We start from the raw sequence: 24,515 nt of genomic DNA on the forward strand, positions 1-24,515 counted from the left end.
ACTGAAGGATAAACTTGGCTAGGTAGAGAGAGTGGGGTGAGGTTCCTAATATACGATTGAGGAGCTTGGCTTTAAACTAAAAAGGAAATGTACAAATTTATGTTTTGGTCATAACAAACTATCCATTCACTGGCTGCCTTCCCTCTCAGAATTTTTAGAGATGGGAGAATTCTAAACCAAATATAGAATCCACTTGAGTTTCATGGCTCTAATGTTACAAAAAAAAAAATTCACACTTTTAAGTGTCTGATTATACAGCTTTGAAAAAGACCATTTTCTAGTGCAAGAGGTTAGGGCTTTGGATTGAACTCTCATGAGCCCTGGTCAACCAATAATTCTTTCACACCTTAAAACACGTATTCAGTGACTTGAAGATAAATCAGAACTGCATGCATTACATCCCTCTCCTGCCCTCTCCCATAACCTTCCAATCGGAAAAAGACGAAAATTATAGCCAGGAGGTATTTCCATTTGCCAAGCCCCAAACACTAGCAAGACAGAGTTGCTGAAGACATTTTGTGAAACATCAAATACCATTTGTTCTCTCAGTCTCCAGAGAAGGGATTATTTAAAACTACTCCAGGCATGGAACAATAAAGATGTCTCCAACAATTCGATTATGCTGCATCTATCTCTCGGGTGCCATTCACATCTAGGAGAGCAGAGGCGGGCAGGTACCCAATAAAGGGAGAGGGATATATGAATTCCCCCAATTTCAGTCTCTGCCTGAGCATGCAGCCCTATCTGGGTTCAGAGTTCTGAAAGGTGAAGAGAAGGCCATCTTTGCACAGTCTACTGGGTAAATTCTAAACAACTGATCAACAAATTCAATCTATCATTTTGTAGCAGAGAACCAAGATTTCCACCATTCCCAAGGCTAGACTGTCCCAATTAACATATCCCACTAGTAAATCTTGCTGTGTTTGACATAAAGTGAGTATGACAAGCAGAAAAAAAATTCGTGACTACTGTTTTCGTTCAGGATGCTTTAGTTGGTAAACTTAAGAATTGCTTAATTTCCTTCCCTCCTATGGCTTTGGTCATGAGTATCAGTGATTTGGCTAATCTGAGATGAGAACACAGATTTGTACTGTCTACTATGAATGGCAGAGTTAAAACTACTCTCTCTGAGTTTAGAATACTTAGCAATATAGCGGATGGGACAATAAAAATGGAAGAACCTAGAAATATGTACACCCAAATGAAAATTGCTTCTCAAAATTATCATCTTGGGAAGCAACTCATTTACTTTCTTTATTGCCTTCAGGGAAAGTTCACAAACCAAACTTGAAATGCAGTTCTATCCCATCATAGTTATTCTTTGTTTTTTTGACCCAAAGCTGCATTACTCTGCTTGACTGTTTTCAAAAATAACCCCAACAAGATGAATATTACTGCATTGATAACAATCCACTCAATGTGCTAAAAGCTCTGAAGACAATCCCTAGAGGAAAACTCTGCAACTGTATTGAACAATAGCACCATTATTAGAATGCGTCCAACCCCTTCAAAGGTGAATGCTTTCAAGAGGGTAACACTTATTTGACTACAAAGCTCTGATACACTTGCTCACAACTCAGACACAGAACACTTCAGAGTCATACTTCATGGAATTGTTGAGCCGGAATTGACAATATAGTTCAATTGACAAGGTTGGGATAAGGCTTTGATTGAGTAGCCATTGCCTGTCTGTATAGAAGACGCCTTTAGCTGGACATGTCACCACCATTTCTATCACTTTTTGAGGGCCTTCTTGAAAAGATGAAAATTACCTTGGCATCATAAGTGTCATACACACTGGGAAAAGTAAAAAAAAATATCTAAGGCACTGGAAGATGTTTGTGGATTTGGTCATTAGCACCCACTGGTGTGCTTGGGTCCTGGAAGCTGGCATGGGGACTAAGGGGTCAGAAGTATGGTGGACAGTTGTTGATATGAGCAACAGAGGCGGAAACAAGACAGAGTATGTTGGAGGTGGCAGGAAGGCTCCCAAAGAAGGGCTGATGGGGTACCAAAGAGCTATGTTTCCTATTGTACATTGCTTATTTTGGTTAAGCTTCATAATACTCACTCTCAGGAAGGTCAAGTGACACACATATTTTTTGATTCTTTTCTTTAACAGCTCTGAAGGTGATTAGAGATTTGAGACTTTCTCTATCCTACCAAAACTTAATTTACTATGTAGATTATGTAAATATGGCTCGATATTATAAGAAATATTTCTTTTGAGAATTTCACAATGATCTACAAATGGCCATTCATTTCCCAGCAAATCCTTCTTGTGAGCAGTATAGCCTCAAGTCTGAAAGTACAACCTTCAAAGGAGACCATCAGAATCCTGGCTCTGCTACTTATTATCTGTGTAACTTTGGAAAAGTCATTTTAACTTCTCTGTGCCTCATTTGCCTCACCTATAAAATGAGAATAATGGTAATTAGTTTATATGGGTAAAATGAGATACCACAATCAAGGGGGGAAGAAGTCATGCCAGTTACAGAGTAAATACTCAATAAATGCTAACTTCTACTAATATCTCATTATTTATGGTCATTTTTATGGTCAGAAGTCCGGGCCCAGGAAAGGTAAATCGCTACCCACTCACCATATTGCTGGACAGAACTAAAGATTGTTCTCTTTTATTCCTCTAGTACTGCTTGTGAAAAAATTTGAGACTCACTCCAACGGGCTTCCTACATAAAAGTAATGCATGTTGAAAAATATTCTGATATCATGTATGGTCCTTTCCATGATAATCACAATAATAGCCAACTTTATTCTAGACCCCCGCCTGAGAGATACATCACTTACTCTCCCCAAATCCTATCATCCTCATTTACAGGTGAGGAAACTGAGGCTTAGAGAGGCTCACTGATTCGCTGGAGGTCACACAGCTAGAATGTCAGAGTTAGAATTTAAACCCAGGTTCACCCACAGCAAAGTGGCTACACAGAATATTAGAAAGTAGTTCCACAATACTGTTTGCTTTTAAACGATCCCCAAATTACCCATGCTAAAAATGGAACTTTGTAATATACACATGACTCTACTCCAAGTCCATTCTTCATAATCTACGATTTAGAAAAACACACTTCGTAAGTGGTTAAGAGCCGAAAGTTTACTTGGGACACAGCTCTTGAATCCTAGTTGAGTCTAGTTTTCTCCTGGCATATATCTAAGGCAAAGGTTAGCTTGGCCACAGTCTGTGGTGCTGGTGGCATTCTTTTCTGGGCAGTAGCCATACAAACTACTCTAGGAATGTGATTGGAACCAGGCTCTGTGCCGTCATACTGTCCTGACACATTGTTTTGACAGGTAACGTGCTGTCTTTGTGCTTGGACGCTAACGCAGATCTGTCAAGTTACATGCACAAAGCAACATTCAGCCTTCCTGCCTGCCTTCCCTCACTTATTCCAGGAAGAATTTTTCCTTGCAAGTTCCCTGGGGATCGGCACTGATTCACCAGTGTGTGTTCTGGAGACACAGGGCTATCTCTTCATATGATTCCTGTTTGGGGCAGAATAAAACCTCTGCTTTATGTTAACCACAGGATATAAGGTAACCACAGATTTTTTTCTGTTGGTAGTCATGACAATTTCATGCTTTAACACTTAATTCACACATTACCTTCTCCGACAGCCTTTCCTGATTTCCCCTTGCTCAGTAGATACCCAAGCTTTGTGCTCCATGTCCTTATCCTTTCCATTCAGTATTAAAATGATAGTTTTTAAAGCCTGTCGACCTCTCCAGACTGTACTTGCAGACAGAGAACATGTCTTATTTAAGGTGGATACTCAACCTTCATGCACCAGCATGGAATCACAGCAGGGTCCATTATGATGGGTTGGGCGTTTAGACGTTTCAGTTGGTTGGTGTGGGTGGAGGTTTGTCATTAAACACTCTTAAGATCATGTCTGGCCTTATTTCAATACTCAGCACAATCACAACATCATGCATGCGGTACGTACTCAGGGCATGCATGCCGACTTAATGACTGATTTATTGACTGAACAAATTAACTGACAACTGGACTTGTCACTAAAGGCATGGATTCTAAGGCAACATTCTTAATAAGCAAGAGCCTTTGATCACAACAGACCCCAATGACAGTGATGCTCTACAAGGAAGATGCTCTTGCCTCCAGATGCCTCAAGTGAACCTTCATGAGGTCTTCAGAGGCATCTGTCAGCACCATGGCTGTCTTTGTGGTCTTGATTCTGTCCCAGTGCAAACATAATGGTAACCAAAGCAACGGGACCAAGCTGAATGGTGTCTGGGTACTCTGCGTTGGGAGGAGCACAGCCCTTACCTGTCTGTGTTGTGGGGAGACTTGGTACCCCAGTCCTGTGATGGGCTGACTCTGCATCTTCTGCAGCAGGATCTTTTGCTGAAGTGGTAATGGCGACCTCAGCAAAGGCTGGCTCGAGAGGGGTTGGGTGGGCTGAGCTGCTGGCTGCTGCTGCGGCTGCTGCTGCTGCGGCTGCGGCTGCGGCTGTGCCTGCGGCTGCGGCTGCGGCTGCGGCTGCTGTTGCGGCTGAGCTGAAATCGCGCTCTGCTGCGGCTGTGGCTGCGGCTGGGTATAATGCAGGAGAGGAGGCTTGCTCTGGGGAGGCAAAACGGAAGGCATCTGCTGGTTGGCTTGATCTGAGTTAAAATGAAACAAAGGCTTGGTGCTGCCATGTCGGGGCTCCATGGCTGTGTGTGGGTTGTTCATGAAACTCCGACTAAGATCCTGAGGCTTCTGCTGCAGGAGCACGTCCAGAGGCCCTCCCTGGGCCGAGGGGCTGGCCTTGTACATGTAGTTCGCCATGACCTTCGACTGGCTGCCACCGCCCACGACCCCCGGCATGGGGGAGCTCTGGGGGCTGAATGGCTGCTGGCCAAAAGAGGGGCTGGGGATTTTCTCCTGCCCAAATGGACCTGGGGAGGGCCCCGCCGAAGAGGGCAAGCCTGGCCAGCTGGTTGGCTGGTGCTGCTGCATCCGGACGTGCTGCTGACGATTAGCGGCGATCTGTTTGAGCTGCTGGGCGTGGGATACTTCCTGCCAGCTCGGCAGGGCCCGGCTTGCTCCTGAGGCCGTCTGGGGCTGAGCCTGGCTCTGAGGGACCGAAGGGATCGGGGAGGAAGCGGAGAGGGCCGAGGTGGCCATGGAGAACGCAGGGCCGGCGGATGAGGGCCTCAGCTGAGGAGAGCCCGAGGGGCCCTGGGTCAGGCCGGGTGAGTATTCACTTTTGATCACCGTCTTCTCCATGGGCAAGGACGGCCGGGGAGTGCTCCTCTGGCTTTGCTGACCCAAGTCGATGTTAAACGGGTCGTCCTGCTTTATGGTGGCGTTGATCATGTTCTCAAGCTCAAGGTCACTCATGGGAGGCACAGATATATTGGTCAGTTCATTGAACAGTTCCTGCAGCTCGGGATCCATCAGCTGCTCTCCGGGGTCATCTCCGTACCTGTTAGAAAAAATATTCTCCTGGGTCACTTGACCGTCCACGTGCTTGCTGCAAGAGAGAGTCTCTCCCGGTTCCTTCTTCACTTCCTTTAAGCCCATGTTGAACATACCATTTCCAGGAGAATGTGTGTGGGCTGGCAGCGTGGCAGTCTTTCTCAGGGGTGCTTGGCTCATGGGCAAGGTCCCTGACATCATATGACTTTGTCCATTATTTACTTGGAGGCCCCCTTGTCCTGCAGTGAGGTTTTCCCCAACACGGATTCTTTTGATATCAAGGAATGAGTTGTCGACAAAGCCATTAGGCCTCTTGCTGTTGGCAGGGGACAGGTTAACTATCTGTTTTCTTTTCAAGGAACCCTGGAGCTGAAAGACAGAGGGGGAATAAGAAAACAAAACATGAGATATTTTTCAAGATGCGTTTAGTCAAAAGAGACAGAATATTTGAATGTTTTTTCCATTTACACATAGGAGGAGGCACAAATGAAGCCCAGTTTGGAATATAATGAAACTTACAGTAGCACAAACAGAGCAAAATGTTTCTGGAGGAGCAGGTCAGTGAGGGGTGACAGGTCATAGAGGTTCCCATGATTGGTACGTTGGCCGATGGATGAAGAATCCTTCACGTGTCATGGGGAGTTATTGATAATGCTTATGATTAATCAGCAAAGTGGTGTTGTTTTCTGGAACAGGCCAAACTATTCCACATGCACGCACACATAACCCACACGGCCACAGCCCACTGGACTGAATACAATTTTGACCAAGATGGGAAACACTGTAGAGTCTAAAGCTGAGACCCAATTTCCAGTTTCTTTTTCACAGATTCAACCCATCATCACTCTTATCCTCTAAGTAAGTAATCAGAATAGTTGTCGTGTCGAAGGAGGTAGTCTCTCTGTTGTTTAACTAGTTTTCTTCCTATGATTCTGCAGCTTGCATTGGAGCCCCTGTAGCAATACTGGGTGGCTGCGCAGAAGTTATGAGGTCATCATTTATCAAATGAGCCACTCTAAGCACAGATTTTCCGGGGGATTCATTTTTTATCTGGCCCGTCTCGAAATCTCTTAGCCAAAACCAAGGTGTAGAGAGGGAGTACCGCATAGTGGTTAAGAACGCAGGCTCTGGAACTGGCTAAGCGGCACTCAAATTCCAATCTGTCACTGAGTGCTAAGTGATCCTGGCTCTGGACTTATCTGAGCCTCAATTTCCTTACCTGGAAAATGGGGACGACAGCACTTAACTCATAGGAAGACATGAGACATGTAAATGTTTAGCACAGGGTTTACTGAAGTAAGAACTCAATGAAGTTTAGTTTATAAAAAAATATGGGTTACTACCTTCTCAAAGAGGAGCATCTCTCTAAACAGCAACAGTAACAACAAAATATTAAAGTACTTCAATCACTCACTCAGTGATAAGACTGTATTCTATTAACTTCAGACATTATATATAGAGATTTAAGGACCATACAGTCACACCAATAAATTAATAAGAAACATAAAACATGCACCATTGATATTGAGATCCTTGTTGCTTTGCCTCTAAAGTGAGAGACTATATCTAGCAAAGGGTGGCTTTCCCAGTGCATCTGACCCACTTCAATTATTTAATGTTCGCTCAAGATAATTGCAAATTACTGAGGCAGAAGGACACTTCCCAGATATAAAATTCTATCACTTCTCCTGTCCTCCCTTTTCTCTTACCATCACTCCCCCACCCTCCTGAAGATTTCTAGGTAACCTAATTAGAAAATGAAATTAACGTAACTGAGCACCTATTATATGCCAAGTACTTTAAATATGGTTATTTTATTTTCCTTAGTCTTTACAACAAAGACTTTACAACAAAGACAAAGTCTTTACAATATCCATTAGATATGCGTTATTTTATAGATAAGGAAACCAAGGCTCAGGGAGGCTAAATAACTTGCCCAGTATAAGTGGTAGACCTGGGCTTTAACTCAAGTTCTGCATAGTTCTAAAGCCTGTGTCACTTCCACTATATGATGCTGGAGTCACCTTGTTCAGGGCTAGGGTCTGCCTTGCACGAAGAGGGAGGGGGTAGTGAGCACAGAGATATCCTGGATCTCTCATCACATGATGAGGAATCAGGGAATGGCGGGGATGCAATCTAGGGCTGAATGTGAACAGTATGTTTCTTGTCATGTAGTTCCTCGATACCTGTTTCAGTAATCCATTACCTGTGGGTTTGCCCCCTCACAAGTGTGTATAGTTATGGTCGATGTACCATGCTGGTGTAACCAATGTTTACCTTTTACCATTGCTAATGGGCAATCAGAAAAAGGAACCTGACCCAAGCTGGGCCAATCATTCCTTCCATGAGAATTGTGAAATCGGAGAAAGTGAGACCAGGCTCTCTTTGGGTAGCTGCACAGTCATTTATAAAACTTGTGAAGTGTTGTTCCACTAAGCCAACCACAGCCATAGAGGAAGTAAGTCTGTGGAAAAAGAGGGAATGATGCAGAGAGGAAGGACACAAATTTTGATAGCATTTGAGGGCCTGATTTCAATCTTAGGCCAGCTCTGCCTCTCTCTTTGTTTTCCTTGATACACTATGGAATCTTTACAATAAAGTCTCCTTGTTGCTTAAGCTAATGTGAGTTGAGCTTCTGTTACTTTCAACCAAGAGCCCTAACTAAATCCCATGAGATTTAACATTTGGTGATGAGCAGTTTGCAGCAAGGAATAGGGTACCCTTTGTACCTGGCTGTGAAGCTTTTGTTCTCTCATCTTTGCTGTCTCTCCATGTTTCCCTGACTCCTAATCTTGTCTATTCACTGATATAGGCCAACATCATCACAGAACACTGTCAGCCATCACTGCATTTGGCACAAACTGAAAGTGGTTACCGTCTGTCCACAGGCGGTCAGGAAGAGCACAGACCAAAGAGGGTCAGCCGTGTTACCTTAAGAGAGGCCACGCTGATTTATTTCAGCATGTTACATTTTGAAGGTTTTTTCCACAACTGGTAAAGAAAAAACAAAGGAAAACATTCTTTTTCCAGGTTTGGGTTATTGCCTTTGATTTATTTTCCACTGCTTTGAAAAAACCTGTTCTGCCAGATTCTCTACTGCTCAGGCCACTCCCTGGGCAGTTCAGTACATACTCTGGGAAGCAGCTCCAGGACTTTCTCTAAGCCACCAGAGTTGGAGATGGAGTAATAGAATTAGCGGTGGTGGTAGCAGTAGTAGTAGTAGTAGTAGTAATAATAGTAGTAACAACGACAACAAAGTCATTTATTGAGGGCTTGGGTGCTAGCCATTGAGCTAAGCTTTTTGTATGGATAGTCGCATCTAATTCTCACAGAACAACTCTAAGAATCCTTGCAACAACAACTCTATAAGGTTGATACTATTTCTACCCTCTCCCCTCCCTTTTAGCGATGAGAAAATTGAGGTTGGGAGACTGAGGAACTCTTCAAGGTCACACAAACACTAAGCAATAAAGCCCGGCTTTATTTACCAAACCAAGGATTCCCACTGTTGAGCCTGTGCTGGGGAGTAAATGGTACCCCAGGCCCTGACAGAGATAAGTAACTGGTGCCCACACGCAGGTATTGAGGAAGCTGGCCCAGGATCTAGTCCTGATTCTGGCATTACTTGCTTTGCTATTTCAGGAAGTTATTTCTCTTCTGTGGACCACAGTTCCCTCCTTTATAAATAGGATTATCTCTGAGAACACTTTCCTGCCTGAACCCAGAAAATAATAGACAATGAGGGAGTGAGAAGTGTTTTATAAGCATATGTATCATGGTGTAAAGTCACCACCAAGCATAGCTGGATGGATGACTTAAGGTGGGAAACAGAAGTCCTTCTCAGTGACACATGGAAGACATCCCCATGGTTAAAAAGATTCCATTAGGACTTCATCAGGCATGATATTTACCAAGAGAATTTTGGGGATAGTCTATGTCCTGCCTTGTAGAAGCTTCTAATCAAAGTTATGTCACCAAGGCCCAATGAATGCACAAAAGTAGAGGCACAATACAATCTCAGTGATTCTCAAAGTTCAATCTTTGCTCTGAAGTATTTTCTTTGCTGGACTAAAATGTCTCCATCGGATATATGGCTTTCAATTGTGGTATAGAGTCTCAAAAATTTCTGTGACAAAATGGAAATACTGTATTCTAGGAGAGAGAGAACACAGAGAGTCATATCATGAATACCTCAGTGAGAAATAGTTTATCAGAAAATTCAATGCCACCTTATCAGGCCAGGAATCGTCCTAAGGGAATGAGACTCAGTCAGAGGAATGAAGACATGGGTTTACATCAAGAAAGATGGCAGCTGGTTTAGGGAAGTTGGGAGCTCCACAGTGTAGACCTTCCAGGTGGCTGGGGAAGACGGGATGGGGGCAGGTAGAAGTATAAGGGCAGGGTATACCCTGAAAGCCAGAGGGGACAAATAGTTTCCAGAAAGCAGTTAATAACACTGAAAGGGTAGAGGAAAGAATCTCCAGAACAAATCTCTCACCAGGGCTGACTTATCCATTAGGCTGGGTAGGCACAGTGCCCAGGGCCTACAGTAGTCTTAGGGGCCCATGAAAATATAATTTAATTTAGTATGGAAGAAAAATTGAACTTTTAGGTTGAGGAAATGTTTTAATATATATAGTAATATATTTATCTTGATGTCAACACAGTCATAAAATACAATTTTAAAAGTTTTTATAAGAAGGGGCCCTCAAAAGCAAGAGGTCCCCCAAAGGCTCTCACTTCAGAACTACTATGTATTGACTACTTAATTTAAGACAGGTGCTCTTAAACCAAGAGTTGTGTAGAGTCCCATTTAATCTTCTCACAGCTCTCTGAACATGTATCCTGATCTTCATTTTCACGTGAAGAAATTGCAGCTTCTGACTTTAAGATTGCATAGTGCATGATATGGAAGCAGGCTGGCAACCCGAGTCCGGTTCCGAAGGCCTCCTTCTGAATCACTTACTACACTGCTTGCTTTCCTTTGGCCTTCAATTTGCCACGTGCCAACACTGTTCTCAACACAGTGGACACAGAGAGCCAAGGTAGAAGAATAACAGAATGAAGATGTATGGCATGCACAGGGCAAGGGTAAGGGCATTCAGGACTCATAGAGATGGATGGCAGGAGAGGATGGTGACATCATTGGTTGGAGGTTGATGGTGAAAGCTCAGGACATCACTCTCGAGGCTCCAACAGAAGAAAGGGAAGAGACAAAGGGTCACTTGGTCATTCAAAAAGATTTATTGATCATCCAGAGAGGGTTCTGTGCAATGATCCCTGGCATGAGAGAAATGCAGATGACTAAGCTCATGGCAGCATGTAAAGGCTTCAAATGAGCGCTACATTTCAATATTTATACTTTTTCTAGATGGACTGAGAGGCACATTTTGTTTTGTACAATAAACCTGCTCCCCAAAATTATTAGATTTAATTTGTGAGATTATGCATACAATATCACCCTTTCACTAGCCATCCAAGAAAAGGGCTTCTTTTGGGAAGGATTTCAACACAGCAAGTCTCGTCTGGCTTGCATATGACACAGGAATCAGTGTATTTCCCTTCGCTGAGACCCAGCAGACTGTTTCCCTTTACTCTCATCCTTGTTCTGACTCTTCTCCTTGAACACCTCTGTGCTATTTGAGGCCTGCGGTCTCTACTGGGGGAAGGGGTAGGCCTGTTCAGGGCAGGGCCCAGACACAGTGGCCTGCCTGCCCCAAGGGCTGCAAATGGAGGTGCCGAGAAGCATATGGACAAGGAAAATCCAATACACAGTGGCATCAGGGCTGCAGTCCCCTGGTAAACTCTCCTTTTTCAACAGCTGTGCTTTACTCTTCCAAAGGACTAGAAACACAAACTTCCTGGAGGGATTTAAGAACGCCATTATTGCACAATCCTCTGGTTTCTGTTTCTTTCCCTGCCCCCATCCCTTTCCACAAATAAATGCATTCTTTGTCTCCTGTGCTGCCCTAGAAACAGGGAATATGCCACACAAAGGTAACAATTCAGTCCATAGGTCACATTTTTTTTCCTCAAGAAGATTTCTGTCTTTCTCAAAAAGAAATAAACACGAGAACCAAATTTACCTCTGCTTAGATACTTAAGGGAATATCTTGGTCCCATCCTCTGTAAGCTTTCCTCAGGCCATTTTACTCATGGCTGATTAGAGATAGGGTTCAGAATAGGTAATATGAGAAAGAGATCAACTCCCCCAATAATTTATGACTCGATTTGATTCTTGAAGTAAAAATGTTTGGGATCCTGAAACAGCAAATTCCAGCTCATCACAGTACTTGAAAGTAAGAGTGATTCTTCCCTGGCTCTCCTGCCCCCAAACAAACTAGATGGAGTTATAAGGCTTTTGCTGAAGACATCAAAAAGCTCCTACTTCTTATTTAGCCCTTGTAGAGTTCAGAGCTTCTCCGTAGTGCTTCCCTGTATTGCGAGGTATTGTTTTATGTCCATATAGTAATTAGATTTGCCCAGCTAGATTTTAAGGTCTTTGAGCTTGGGCACTGTGTCTTATACTTGACTGGCTCCTTTTAGTACTAACCACAATGCTGGGTACATTACAGGTGTTCAAATAGTAGCTTGTTGGATGATCTCAGTACTTGAGAAGCTGGACCCTTCTAACAACCGAGCAGTAAAGCAATGGTAAGAAGAAGGCTGTGGTAAATATCTTCATATCCAATTCACAAGCAGTTTAATGGTTCCACTAGAGTTTTGCTTGAGTGATCACTTTCTTATGAACCCTGAAGTCAAGGAATGAGAAGCTTGAGAACTGAAACAACGTTGTCATCCATGTAAACCAAACGTGAAGGTGTGTGTGAAGTTTTGTGATGGATTCCAGGTGGTGCTGAGCCTCCTGGGGTGCAATTCTAAGCCCCACCTTGACTCAATGTCCCATGTAAATGATACTTCCTGTATAATTTTTAGGAACTTCCATTTTTATTCCTTCAGAATAAAGTGTGATTTTTAATTTAATTTAATTTTATTATTTTTTTGGTGGAAGGTGTTGGGGAAGGCATGTTAGATCTATCTGGAAACTTTGTCCCATAACTTTGTTCCATAAGGTCTGGACTCTGAGAAATGTGACCACTTAAGTCAATAAAATAGCTATGTTTTTAATGAAACCAAAGATAAAGTTTTATATAGAATCCAGAGCGCTGCAAATTCAGGATCTTTGTAGAGAAAACAAGTCAACACACTGTCCTTCTAAAGACACTACATGCCAAAGAGTCCCACATTCAGAACTTCTTTAGTGCCTCTCTGCCCCCTTCTTATTGTTCATGGCTGCTTGTAGAAGAGTAACCAGAAGAGATGGAAATTGCCTCAGAAACACACTCCTCATTGCAGGGCAGAGTGAGGACGTCTCATTACAGCATTTTCTCAGTTTGCACACTTCTAGCCCTTCCCCTTGGAGAATGTTCCAAGTTTATCATCAACTCACAGAACATTCACTGAGGGAAGAGGGATGAGAACCCATGCAACACTGTCTCAGAGTGGTAGTTATACATACACATATATAGATTCTTTTTCAGAGTCTTTTCCATTACAGGTTATTACAAGGTATTGAATATAGTTCCCTGTGCTATACAGTAGGTCCTTGTTGTTTATGTATTTTACATATAGTAGTGTATATCTGTTAATCTCAGACTCCTAATTTATCCCTCCCCTCTTCCCCTTTGGTAACCATGAGTTTGTTTTCTATGTCTGTGAGTCTATTTGTTTTGTAAATAAGTTCCTTTGTATCATTTTTTTAGATTCCACATATAAGTACTATCATATATTTTACACATCCTGTTTTATCAAGATGAATGGGAGGCTGCGGGATCTCCAAGGAACATGGAATTGAGCTGCTAGTAAACCTGGGATGTGAATGCTACTTCCCTCCTCTTCACTGAGCTTGAACCAGTCACTGTCCTCCCTGTAGGATGGGGTTTTAGGGGGGTTAGGAACCATGTAAGTAAAGCACCAGCAGCATTCCCAGCTCAGGGCAGCACTCCATCCCTGGTGGCTCTTTTTCAGTAGAAGAGGCAGAACTTGAGTCTGAGCCTGTGTGAGGCTTCCTGCTGTCCTGACTGTTACATGCCAGCATGTGCTAGACAAAGGCAAACTGAAGACAACAAAACGAGCCTTTCCTCATCTGTAAAATGGCATCTGTTTACTCATTCATTCAACAGATATTTATTTAGCACCAAGTATATATTCTGTGAGGCTGTCGATGTCTTAGCGTTGTTGTGAGGACCAAGTAGCTAGAGCACATAAAGAGCCTGCAAAATTTGGTCTTAGAACATAGTGCTCAGTAAATGTGAGAATTGATAAAAACAAACAAAAAGGAGTGTACCAGTCTGTCTGGAAATAAAACGAAAAGGAACAGTGCAATGTGATGGTTGCTATGCCGAGGTGTGTATGGGATTAGCTGTGGAGGAGAGTGGCCTTTGTCTGGAAAGATAGGAAAGGAATCCCTCTCCCTTCCAAGGAAATACACCCCCAAATATGCAAATGATAAGATTGTTTTATGATATTCAGCTACACTGCTAGTGACAGTGTAACAAAACTTGTTGTCTAACAACAGGGGAATGTTGAAATTAAATTAGAAAATTCAAGGTAGAAGTACTTTGCCATATTGTCTACTAGCTTAACCAGTGTCATTCTAGATCCACTTAGTGGTAACCAGTGTGATTATCCTGATGACTGTCTCCTTGGTCTTCCTGACTAGTTGCTACAATCATCATAAAGCAGGGGCTGGTGGGGCCACCTTTCAGAGATGGACCCTCTGTGTTTAATAGAAAATGAACAGAATATTCTATAAAAGCTTGAAAAACCCAACCACTTTGTGCATGAAATACTTTAATCATGACTCACTTTTTGCCCAAAATATATCGAAGCAAATCCCCCCAAAATGCTATGTCTAAAATGTTGGCAATTCTCTGGAAATCTCTAAATGTCCTCCTCAGCAGAATGTACAATGTATTAAGTACCATTAATCAAGTGGCTTCTCTCTCGTCCTTAGCTGGAGGGCCCAGTCTGAAAGCTTTCATTCTAAGGGGCCTAGCTCAAGGTCAGTGTATCTCCTCTGTGAGGCCTTGCCCTCCTACTTTCCCTCAGGTTCTTTCTTCCTGCTTTAATGATTTTAGCACTTTCTGTCTAATATTGTCTTTGGTAAGTGATTCAGGTCTGTGAGTTTTTCACTTCAGTGTGATTCCAAGGAGTCAGTGGAAGAGAGAGTACTTGTGCATCTCATGTGTTCACACAAGCTCAGTCCAGCACTAGCTCGCTGACTGGCGGATGATTTGACTTACTGGGCAGCCAGTGGTCTTGGAATGTTAGATGAATCAGTTTATGGGACGTCTATGATTCTCTGCCATTGGCCATGAATCATACCACAGGGCTTCATAAACCATAGGGCTGATTCTTAGCAATTCTTTGTCCAGCTGCAGAGCTGCTGGGAACTGGGGCAGAGCTGAGAGATACTGGAGTGATAGGAAAAGCACCGGTGTTCTAAGAGCTTGCTCTTCTTTCCTTATGCCTGTGGGAATTGGATTTATTCCAAAACGTTGGCCAATGTGAATATCAGGAAAACACAGGTGGCAGAGAGAATGCCCTCACACCATCCCAGGATTGTTGCAATTCATTATTTTGGGGTTTGAACCCAGGTACTGAAGAGTCCCCACTTTTTTGTAAAATAATACCAGTATAAAACCCAGCCACTCCTAATTCCGTGGCAGCATTTCTCCCTCATCCTAAAGGGCTTATTTGACTTAAATAGGTACTAAGCGTTCCTATTCTTCCCAGCCTAATTCTCTCTGACCACATTCTTCCTTTTTCCTCACGCCCCCTCTGCTTCATGCACAGTGAGGTACCAAGTATTGTTCAACCCCATTCTGAGAATCTGACCCTACATTTTGCCTCTCCCCAACCCAATCTATTCCTCACACAGCCCCTGCCCATCCCAGTGTGTTCTCCTCATAGCAACCAAAGGGATGGTCCTCTCACACTTAAGCTCCAGCCATATTATTTTTTTTTAATTCCCCCAAACACAAAAGGTGATTTCAGCTTCAGGTCTTCTGCTCTGTAAGTCTCCACCTCCTCTACCTCTTCTCACTCTTATCATAGCTAGCTCCTTCTTTTTCTTCAGTGTGACCCCAGCAGAGGTTTTCCATGACCACCTACCTAAAATATGCTCTCATGGTTGTCTTCCAACTCAACCTCCTGATTGTTTCCTTTACAGTGTTTATTACAATTTCCTAATATTTGTATTCATTTGCTTCCAATTTTTAAGTCTGTCTCCCATGAAAGCCCTAGATAAAGTCTATCTCCCATGCAAGCCCTATCTATCTCCCAATAAGCCCTAGAGAGGGAGGCTTGAGCTGTGTCTATCTTGGTGACCACTGTAACTCATCTCTAGTATAACCCAAACAAATAGGTGGTCAAAAAGATTATTTAAAGCAAAATAAAATGTCTAGAAGGAAACACTTCAAGATTCTGAAGTACTTTCTGGTGGCAGGATGATGATTGTTTTTGCCACTTTGCTCATATGTCTGTGTTTTCTAATTTTTCGATATAGGAACATATATCATCTATATAATTAAGATTGATGCGAACATGTTATTCAGTATGTCTGCCCATGCTAAATAACCACACTTCTCGGAGAATCCGGTAGCGGGGCTTGCTTCTGACGGCGGGACATCCCATCTCCCCGAGCCCCAAGCAGACTGGATCAAGGCGGACATTTGATTCAAGTTGAACCATTTCAATGCTTTTCTAGTAATCAGAAATTGAAACAAGGCCTTCTCAATAGTCTTTGTGCACTTGAAATGAGAGAGATGTAGGGCTGCCTGTACTGGAATCATTCTCAGTCATGCACAATGAGAGACAGAGAAAGCGAGTCTACAGAGATGGGAGAATGAAACTGATGCCCAGAGTAAAGCCAGGATGAGAAAACACGCTGAAAGAGAGGGGGAGGGAGGAAGGAGTGGGAGAGACAGAGACGCAGAGAGATTCCTGAAGCTTTCCAATTCCTGGTTCCAGCCCTTTGAGAGAGTCAATTATACTTCCTGTAATTGAGATGCCCTGTAACCTTCCAATAAATCTCCCCCCAACATACACACCTACACCTTCTTTTTTCCTCATGATACTTCAAGGGGGCTTCTGTCGCTTACAACAGACGATTCCCAACTAAAACAAAGATGTAATAAAGCCAATAATTACGTTCCAGTTAGAGTCTTCATAAGGTAAATGCACATTTTTCTTGACTGATTAAAATTGAAAAGCTGAGCAGAGGCTAAATGCACACATTTATTTTGGTTTCTCTTTCAACTTGCCACGTGTGGTCATTAACCCAGCTCTTCCACAGCCTTTATGAAAGGAGAGCGTTATGAATTAAGAATGAGGGCGGCTGTTCCATGACAGCAGGATTCTAACAGGGTTCCCATTGTCTTCACATAGCTCGACACGGCATACCCAGGGGAGGTCCAGAGATGATATCTCCACCAATTCTCCCCTCGATGCACAAGAATATCCTGAACATAAAACTTCCATCTGAATCATGTTTAGACAACCCAGGTCTGCAACGTGTTAACTGGTTTGGATGCTATCACCTGGAGACAGAGGCGGGAGCGATGAGCAGACCTTTTAAGAGGTCCCTGCAATTTCAGGCTCATCTTTAACTCCATTACAAAGGAATGTTAAGCAGCATTTAGAAGGTAGTTTGGCAAAGTACCTGAAAGCACCAAACAGCTCCTTTGATGTTTTTGGCATTGATGTCATCATTCTTTTGAAACTTTTGAAGAAATATTTTTCTTATAGCAACTGTATCAAGGTTCGATACAGGGTGTTGATGTGTGTTTTCTCTGGTCTGATGTTAGTCTGAGTAACTATGAACCATACAGAGAGATGCTCCTTTAGAGAGACCTCAGCTTTCACTCTAGCCTATGTTTATTTTCACATCAAAGACACATCTAAGGGGAAATTGCTTAACTGGCTCTCTGAAACATGAAGAGGTTTACAGAGATATTTGGTTATAATTGAAAAAACAAAAACAAAACCTACACTTCGGGCAATTTAAGCCTTTCATGCCCGGAAATGTGAATGTATAATGGCAGATAGAAAACTTCCTTTGCTTTCCAGGAAGGTCTGAAAGCAGACTTTTTCAAGCAGGAATTAAAATCCCACTATTTGCCATACATTTATGGGAAATGATTCTTGATGATTTAAATGACATTAAATGGTGGGGGGACAATAAAGCCTTTATATTGTTTGCAGTTTAACTGCTCTTTGAAGCAATGTCCTATAGCAAAACAATGCCCTCACTTTGATCTAACCTGCTCAGCCCAGTAATTATATGACTGAGATGAATTCTCCACCTGACAGATTCCAATTCTTCATGTGTGGCCATATTCTTTGAAGAGGGAAAATAAACCCACCTAGATTGGAAAATAAAACTTTAAACAAGTCGAAATTGTGAAGCAACAGTAAGTCTCTCTGTCAAAGCAGTAGGCTGAGCAGAAAGCCTCTTTGCAGATGATGAGAACCTCTGTTTCCCAGGATAGGCTTACGTTCTTCTTGAAACTTTTTATTTATTTTTTCTTGTTTTTTGGCCGTGCCGCATGGCATGTGGGATTAGTTCGCCAACCAGGGATCGAACCCGGGCCCTCGGCAGTCAGGACAGAGTTCTAACCACTGGACCACCAGGGAATTCCCAAAACGTATCTTCAAACAGGAATATGTTACCGTTCCTTTCTGTCAATTCGTATCATGATAAGTCAATATTCATCATTTTTAAAAAATGAGAGGAGAATGTACTAACCTGGGCCTTGCGTTAACTGCTAACTGACTGTTCCCTGATGAAAAACAAAAAACAAAAAACTGTTCACCCCATTATAAATGGCCATGGGATAAATCAGACAAATAAAAGAGCTCATTTCGCACCATTCTGCAAAGAAAACTATTTACTGTGTTGCTTGAGTCCGCTTAAAATATTAAAAGCATAGTCTTAACTCAGAAAGCTCCTAATCTTCAAAAATATTGCTACTGTTTATTTCATTTGCCTTTTAGATACAACACAGGACAGATTTAAACTGAGAAAGCTCATCAACTGCCACCTTGTAAATTGCTTTTAATCCGGATGTCAGCAGGATTGATGCCTCTGGGACTTGAGCCCCTACCCCCAAACATACATTTCTTCTCTGTACCTGGCTTGAGATTAATATTTTGTATCCACTAGTTAGATTTCTAGAGGATAAAATACTTCTTTATCCATGACTCATTTTCTGCATTTGTCATGTCTCCATATACGTCATTCCACTCTCAAAGAGGGTTTTTCTCTTCAACCAGTGCGTTTCTTTCACTGTCCACAAATTCCAGCTCAAAACTCACTCCTTCTCAGAGCCTAATTGTGATCACCGCTGTATTATTTTGTGCCCCAGTCAGCCACTCTATCCATGGTTTGCTTTCCTCGTGTATTTAAGGCTTTTGGCTTATAACTGTTATTATATCTTTTTCAGTGCCCCCCGCAAGATCGTAAACACCGTTTTGTGTCTTCTGATGTCTTCTGAGGCAATACATTGTAGTGGTTAAGAGCCCGAGCTTTGGCACAAGAGACCTGGATTTAAGTCCTGGCTCTGTCCTCTATGAGATAGTTTGGGTAGTTTACTTAACCTCTCTGAGCCTCAATTTCCTTCTCTTTATAATGGATGTAACAGTTCCCACTCAGTAGTTGTAGTGAGTCTCAAATGAGATAATGTCTATGAAGTCTGTATTCAAAATATGGCAAATAATTAAGGCTTAATAAATATCAGCTATTATTTTCATCTAGTCTTCTGTGTCTCTCAACAAAACTTGGATGAGTGTTCAGCATACAACAGAAAAGAGGAAGAACCAACAGCGTTCACTGGGTGCCTACTCAATAGAAAGTACTTTCCATATATCAACTCATTGAATTCCAACTTCTCTACTTACTATCACTATGACCATGGGCAAGTCACCTAACTTCTGTACCTTGATTTTCTCACCTGTAAAATGTATATAATAATGATACTTACAAAGCTGATGCAAAGATTAAATAAATTCATGTAGAGTGCTTAAAACAGCCCTGACACATAGAAATGGCCAATAATACAAACTGTTATTATTATTACTATTAAATCCTTACAACAACCTTGAGAGGAGATATAAGGAACCTCATGTTATAGGTGAGAAAAATGACGCTACAAAAATTTAAACAACTTGACCAAGGTTGCCTGGCTAATAAGTGAATCAAATTTGCCTGACTGTTTATGAAATGCGTTCACCAGAGAAAACTTCCATTTCACGCTAGGGAATTGTTCCAGGGAAACACTAGAGTGACAACTAGGTCCTCAGGGAACTGTCCATCACAGGTACCGGGCAAGAGGTGAGGCACTCACGGAGATGCAGGAGATGGCCTCCCTGGCTTGGAAACCATGCAGAGAAAGGTGGGCTTAATTATGAAGCTCATGGGTAGGCATCAAAGGACTAGGTAGGGGAGTGACACGATCTGTAACGTATTTTAGAAAAAATACTCTAACACCCAAACATTTGTGGGTGGACTGGAGATAGGAGAGCTCAAGCCAGAAGACCAGGAATAAATATCTCAGCACTCAGTAAGGGATGGTGAGAACTGGACTTGAGCTAAAGTGCTGGTGGTGGAAACGGAGGTGATGGGAGAGAACTTAGGAAACAGAAACCAAATGAACTTTGTGATTAATTACATGTGAGAAATGTGAGTGACAGAAAGTAATTAGGGCCAAATCCAGATTCCTGGATTAGTGACTAAGTAGATGATAGAGTCATTTGCTGAGAAAAAAATGGTAGGGAGAGAAGTCTGTTTTAAGAGGTAGGTGGGGAGGCAAATGACAGGTCCAAGTTTGCCCATGTTGGGCTGGAGATGTTGTAGGTCACATGGGTGGAGCTGTCTCCTTGCTGGCTAGATATTCGGGTCTGCAGATCAGGAGAGAGCTTTTAGCTGTCTAAAGAGCTTGGACAGAAATGCATCTAAGCATTAGTCGAAGGAATGAACATGGTTTTGAGTCCAAATAGAGAGTTTGGAGTAAGAAAAGAAGAGGGATGGGAATGGAACTCTAGGGAACATTAAAATTTAAGGAGAGACCGGGAGAGGAATAAGGTAGAGGAGATGAACAGTTGAAAGAAGAAGGGAGCTTTAGGGAGGGAGGTCGCAACTTCAACCAATGAGAGGTCACCTGGAACCAAAGCAGAGCTGTATCCACAGCATCTGACATTTGATGGTGATTGGGGGAAGAGGCCAAACCACAATGCATTAAGGATAGAATGGGAAGTCACAGAAGGAAGCAAACTGGTAGATTATTTTTCCTAAAAGCTTGATTGAAAGAAGGAGAGGCAGGATAGCAGCTAGAGGGAGTTACCTGCCTAATCATTTTTTATATCCTTCACAGCAGTTGGTACAATATTTTGTATTTGTAAGTATGCAGTTAAACATTTTTGAATGAATGATTCTGTCATCTTGCCTAATTCCTTCACTTTATCTCATTCGTTTTCTTCCATATTTTCTTCTCTTCTCTATACCAGTAAGGGAGGTAGTGAGGCTGAGTTTCCTTGTTCAAATACTAGATAGAAGGCATGGAGTTTGCCTGTTTTTCCTAGAGTAGTTAAACATATTGCATGTAATAGGAAGCTCCATATGCATTTGAAGTCAGCCAAGATAAGAGGGAAGCCAGGCCCTGAGAAACATAGGTATCACTGAGAAAGCAGAAGTGTTGCATCCAGGTATTCTTTTCATTGGGTTTCGTGTCCAAATAAATAAGGGTATATAGGAAAATCCTGTTTGAGGAACAACAACAACAAAAACTACCCAAAGAAAGACTTAAAAAGGGATGGAGGGCATTGAGTGGCTTCAGTGAAAATTCCAGTAGCATAGATTTGCAGGAAATCTAAGGATACTAAAAGCCTATTTAAAATGGTATCCTACTTGATCTTGATAACCAATGGTAGTTCAAAGCATCAGGATTGGGTCTAATCACTTGTTAAATTAAGGTCACATATGGGAATTGCTTTTGCTCAGATAGTTTCCTACTACCGAATAAGAAGGATCTAATAAAGTTTGATCTTTGGATGCCTATCATCATGTATTATCAAGCCTATCATTTTCTCCATCAAAGAAAACAGTCAGAGAATAGGGGGAAGGGGAGAGAGAGAACAATCCAACAACCCTTGATCCATCTATGCATCAATTCAGACTATTCTCCATCATCTGTGTTCACCTAGCAAGCACACATCATTTCATTTCTTGCTTTAGCTTCTCATCATATTTTTAAACTTTCAATATCATTTAGTAACATTCTTTTTTTCTCCAGGATATCTAGTGTCACAGGTGCCTTTTTCTTTCTCTTTATTACTTTTGGCAGTAGAAAGAGATTTTTTTTCCCTCTCTCCCATTGACCTTTATCTATTCCTAGCAAATTCATTGCTTTATGGCAAGAGCTAACACGGTCATACGCAGATGCAATTTATCTTTGCACGCAGTCGGTCTGCGTGCATGTGTCTGTGGAGTGTGCTTCTCTTTTATTGTTTGACTCCTTTTAACTCCACTCAGATCTCTCTAATCACAGTTTGGAATTCACCTGAATTTCCCTGCTGTGAAAGCTGAAAACGCTGACATCAAGTTGCTAAGACCACAGCTCTGAAAAGGAAATAGCACATCTTTATTGGTGGGACCCATTAAAAGATATGAATGGGAGGTTTTTAAGTAAGATGTTGCATACGTATGACCTCCAGGTGCTTGACAGTGACACTGCCCCACATGTTGGCCATCTCCTCCATAATTAAAGAAATGCTTTGAAAAAGAATGGAGCTGTTTGATTTTCACACTGAAACATAATTCTGGGAATTCAGAGCCCACAGCTTGCTATGCCCAATCCAAAGGATGGAAAAGGTTCATACAAATCTTTTCATGGGGCTGAGAGAGTCTTTGGCATTCTAGCTTCATTCTTTTCTCAGGGAGAAATTTTAATTTCTTATGATTTCTTATGTGTCCATGTTCAAGGTCAGTTATTTTTCCCCCTCAAAAAGGCTGCTATAGCAACAACCACCCATCACAGAGTTCTTCCTTGAGTACTTACAAATGCTGCCTGTTAAGCAGACCCCTATGCCACATGAAAGGCCAGGGAGAAGCATAAGCATATGAGTTGGAAAAGATAAACCCGATGGTAAAAATAAACAATTTTTTGAAATGGAAGCAGAAGCGTTCATTGATTGGATGGGGCACTCCATACAGATGATGACAATTTCTCTATAACAACAAAGCAAGCCGACACTTACATGGTGACCAGGCTTGAAGGGCCTTGAGCAAGGTGATAAAGAGGAAATGGGACTCAGGCCATTGCCAAAGAGAGCCTGAGCTCTGGTTTCTGCTCAGGACTCAGCAGTCATGCTTGTGGTGTGCAGGATGACCTGAAGTGGTGTCCATCTTGAGAAAGTAGCCTTGGGCCTGCTGCTCTATGGCCCTGGGGTGATAGCAGTGTTCTGCCCAAGAACCTGTGTATATCCCCTCCCCTCTTGTGGTGGCAGCTGGACTAAGAAGACTGACCCATTGGCTCAGACATAGAGAACAGACTTGTGGTTGCCAAGGGGTGGGGGGATGGGGGAGGGATGGAGTGGGAGTTTGGGGTTAGCAGATGGAAATTAGTATATATAGAATGGGTAAACAACAAGGTCCTACTGTATAGCACAAGGAACGATATTCAATATCCTGTGATAAACCACAATGGAAAAGAATATTTAAAAGAAGAACATATATATACATATAACTGAATCACTTTGCGGTACAGCAGAAATTAACATAACATTGTAAATCAATTATACATAAATTTAAAAAAAAGACTGACCCGTTGGGTGTGTTCCTTGACCTACCTCAAATGGCACCAGTAATATTGGTGCTGAGATCATTACAGTCTATGAAGTACCAATGGGATATGGAAGCCATCTGTAGAACCAAAAGGAGACCGTTCTTCCACCCTTCTCTCCCCTCTGTGCTTATACTTCCCAGGCAAGAGGGGAGGCCTCTGAGCGTCCATTCTTGCCCCAATTTCACCCTCCATGATCACGCGTTTGACACCCACACATTAGCCATCCCTTCCTTCCATAACTGAATTAGTTTGAAGGAATAGCTGGCAATACATTCCCAAGGCTTGACTTACTCATCCTGTTCTGTGGAATAAGGAACATACCTGGCCTAAAGGAAAGTATCCTCTGAAAGAACTAGAAAAGGGGAAGCCAAGGGAGAAAGTGTAAAAGCCACTGAGTCAACTGCTGAGAAGAAATGCCGTAATTTCCCCCTGTGGGTTTGTCAGCAAAGGCTCTGCCCTCTGCCCTCCAGGCCCACTCTGCGTTTGAGTCGTGCAAAGTCAGAGAGCAACAGGCAAGAATGCAGAAATATGTTTAGCCTCACCTTTTACGAACAATCAGAATTCAGTTTGCATTGTGCAGTGCAAAAGACAGGCCTAGGTTTTCTAGAAGATACATGAGAAAGAGGCAGAAGAGAAGGAAAATAGAATGTCATAGAAAAGTCTTTGACAGGAAAAGAAAACACTTTGTAGGCTTTTTTGTCCCCCTTCTTAATGACAAGCAAGGGATATTCCCGTTGAATCACGCCATTCAAAAGGAAACGTACTGGGGCAAAATTTATATGAGGAGAATTTCACTGCCCTACATTGTTTTATTTCAGACAGCTAGTTACTGTGAGGCTGTATTTTCAAATTCTTTCTTCAAACATCTATGCCCTTGGGCAGACATATTAGCTCATTTTATATTGAGAATCTCATTACATCAAGTAGAAATCCTAAGCCTGATAAAATGATTTACCCCCTCAATTTAACTTTTATTTTAGTCTCCCACCAGCTTCTCTGAAGTGGGTTTGCTGCCAAGCTATAATACTATTTTAGACTGAGTCATCCAGGCGCACTGAACAGCTTTTACTCTGCTCTTAATGTTTCCCCATCCCTGTTGTTTGAATAAAGAGAATGTGTTCTTCTATGGGTTTGCATTTGAAATGGTTACCAACGAGGGAAAAAAGAAAAAA

The 24,515-nt window shown here is 42.3% G+C and overlaps 1 protein-coding gene across 2 annotated transcripts in view; it reads right to left on the reverse strand.

Moving 5' to 3' along the window:
• Positions 1-24,515, reverse strand: part of MAML2 (mastermind like transcriptional coactivator 2) — a 361,897-nt gene that overhangs the window by 115,919 nt on the left and 221,463 nt on the right. For both annotated transcript variants that reach the window (XM_060303939.1, XM_030883714.2), the window contains exon 2: positions 4,307-5,809. In XM_060303939.1, coding sequence (XP_060159922.1) covers positions 4,307-5,809 — 1,503 coding nt within the window. The remainder of the gene's footprint in view (positions 1-4,306; positions 5,810-24,515) is intronic.

This window comes from Globicephala melas, chromosome 8 (assembly GCF_963455315.2).
Source record: "Globicephala melas chromosome 8, mGloMel1.2, whole genome shotgun sequence".
NCBI classification, from domain to species: domain Eukaryota; kingdom Metazoa; phylum Chordata; class Mammalia; order Artiodactyla; family Delphinidae; genus Globicephala; species Globicephala melas.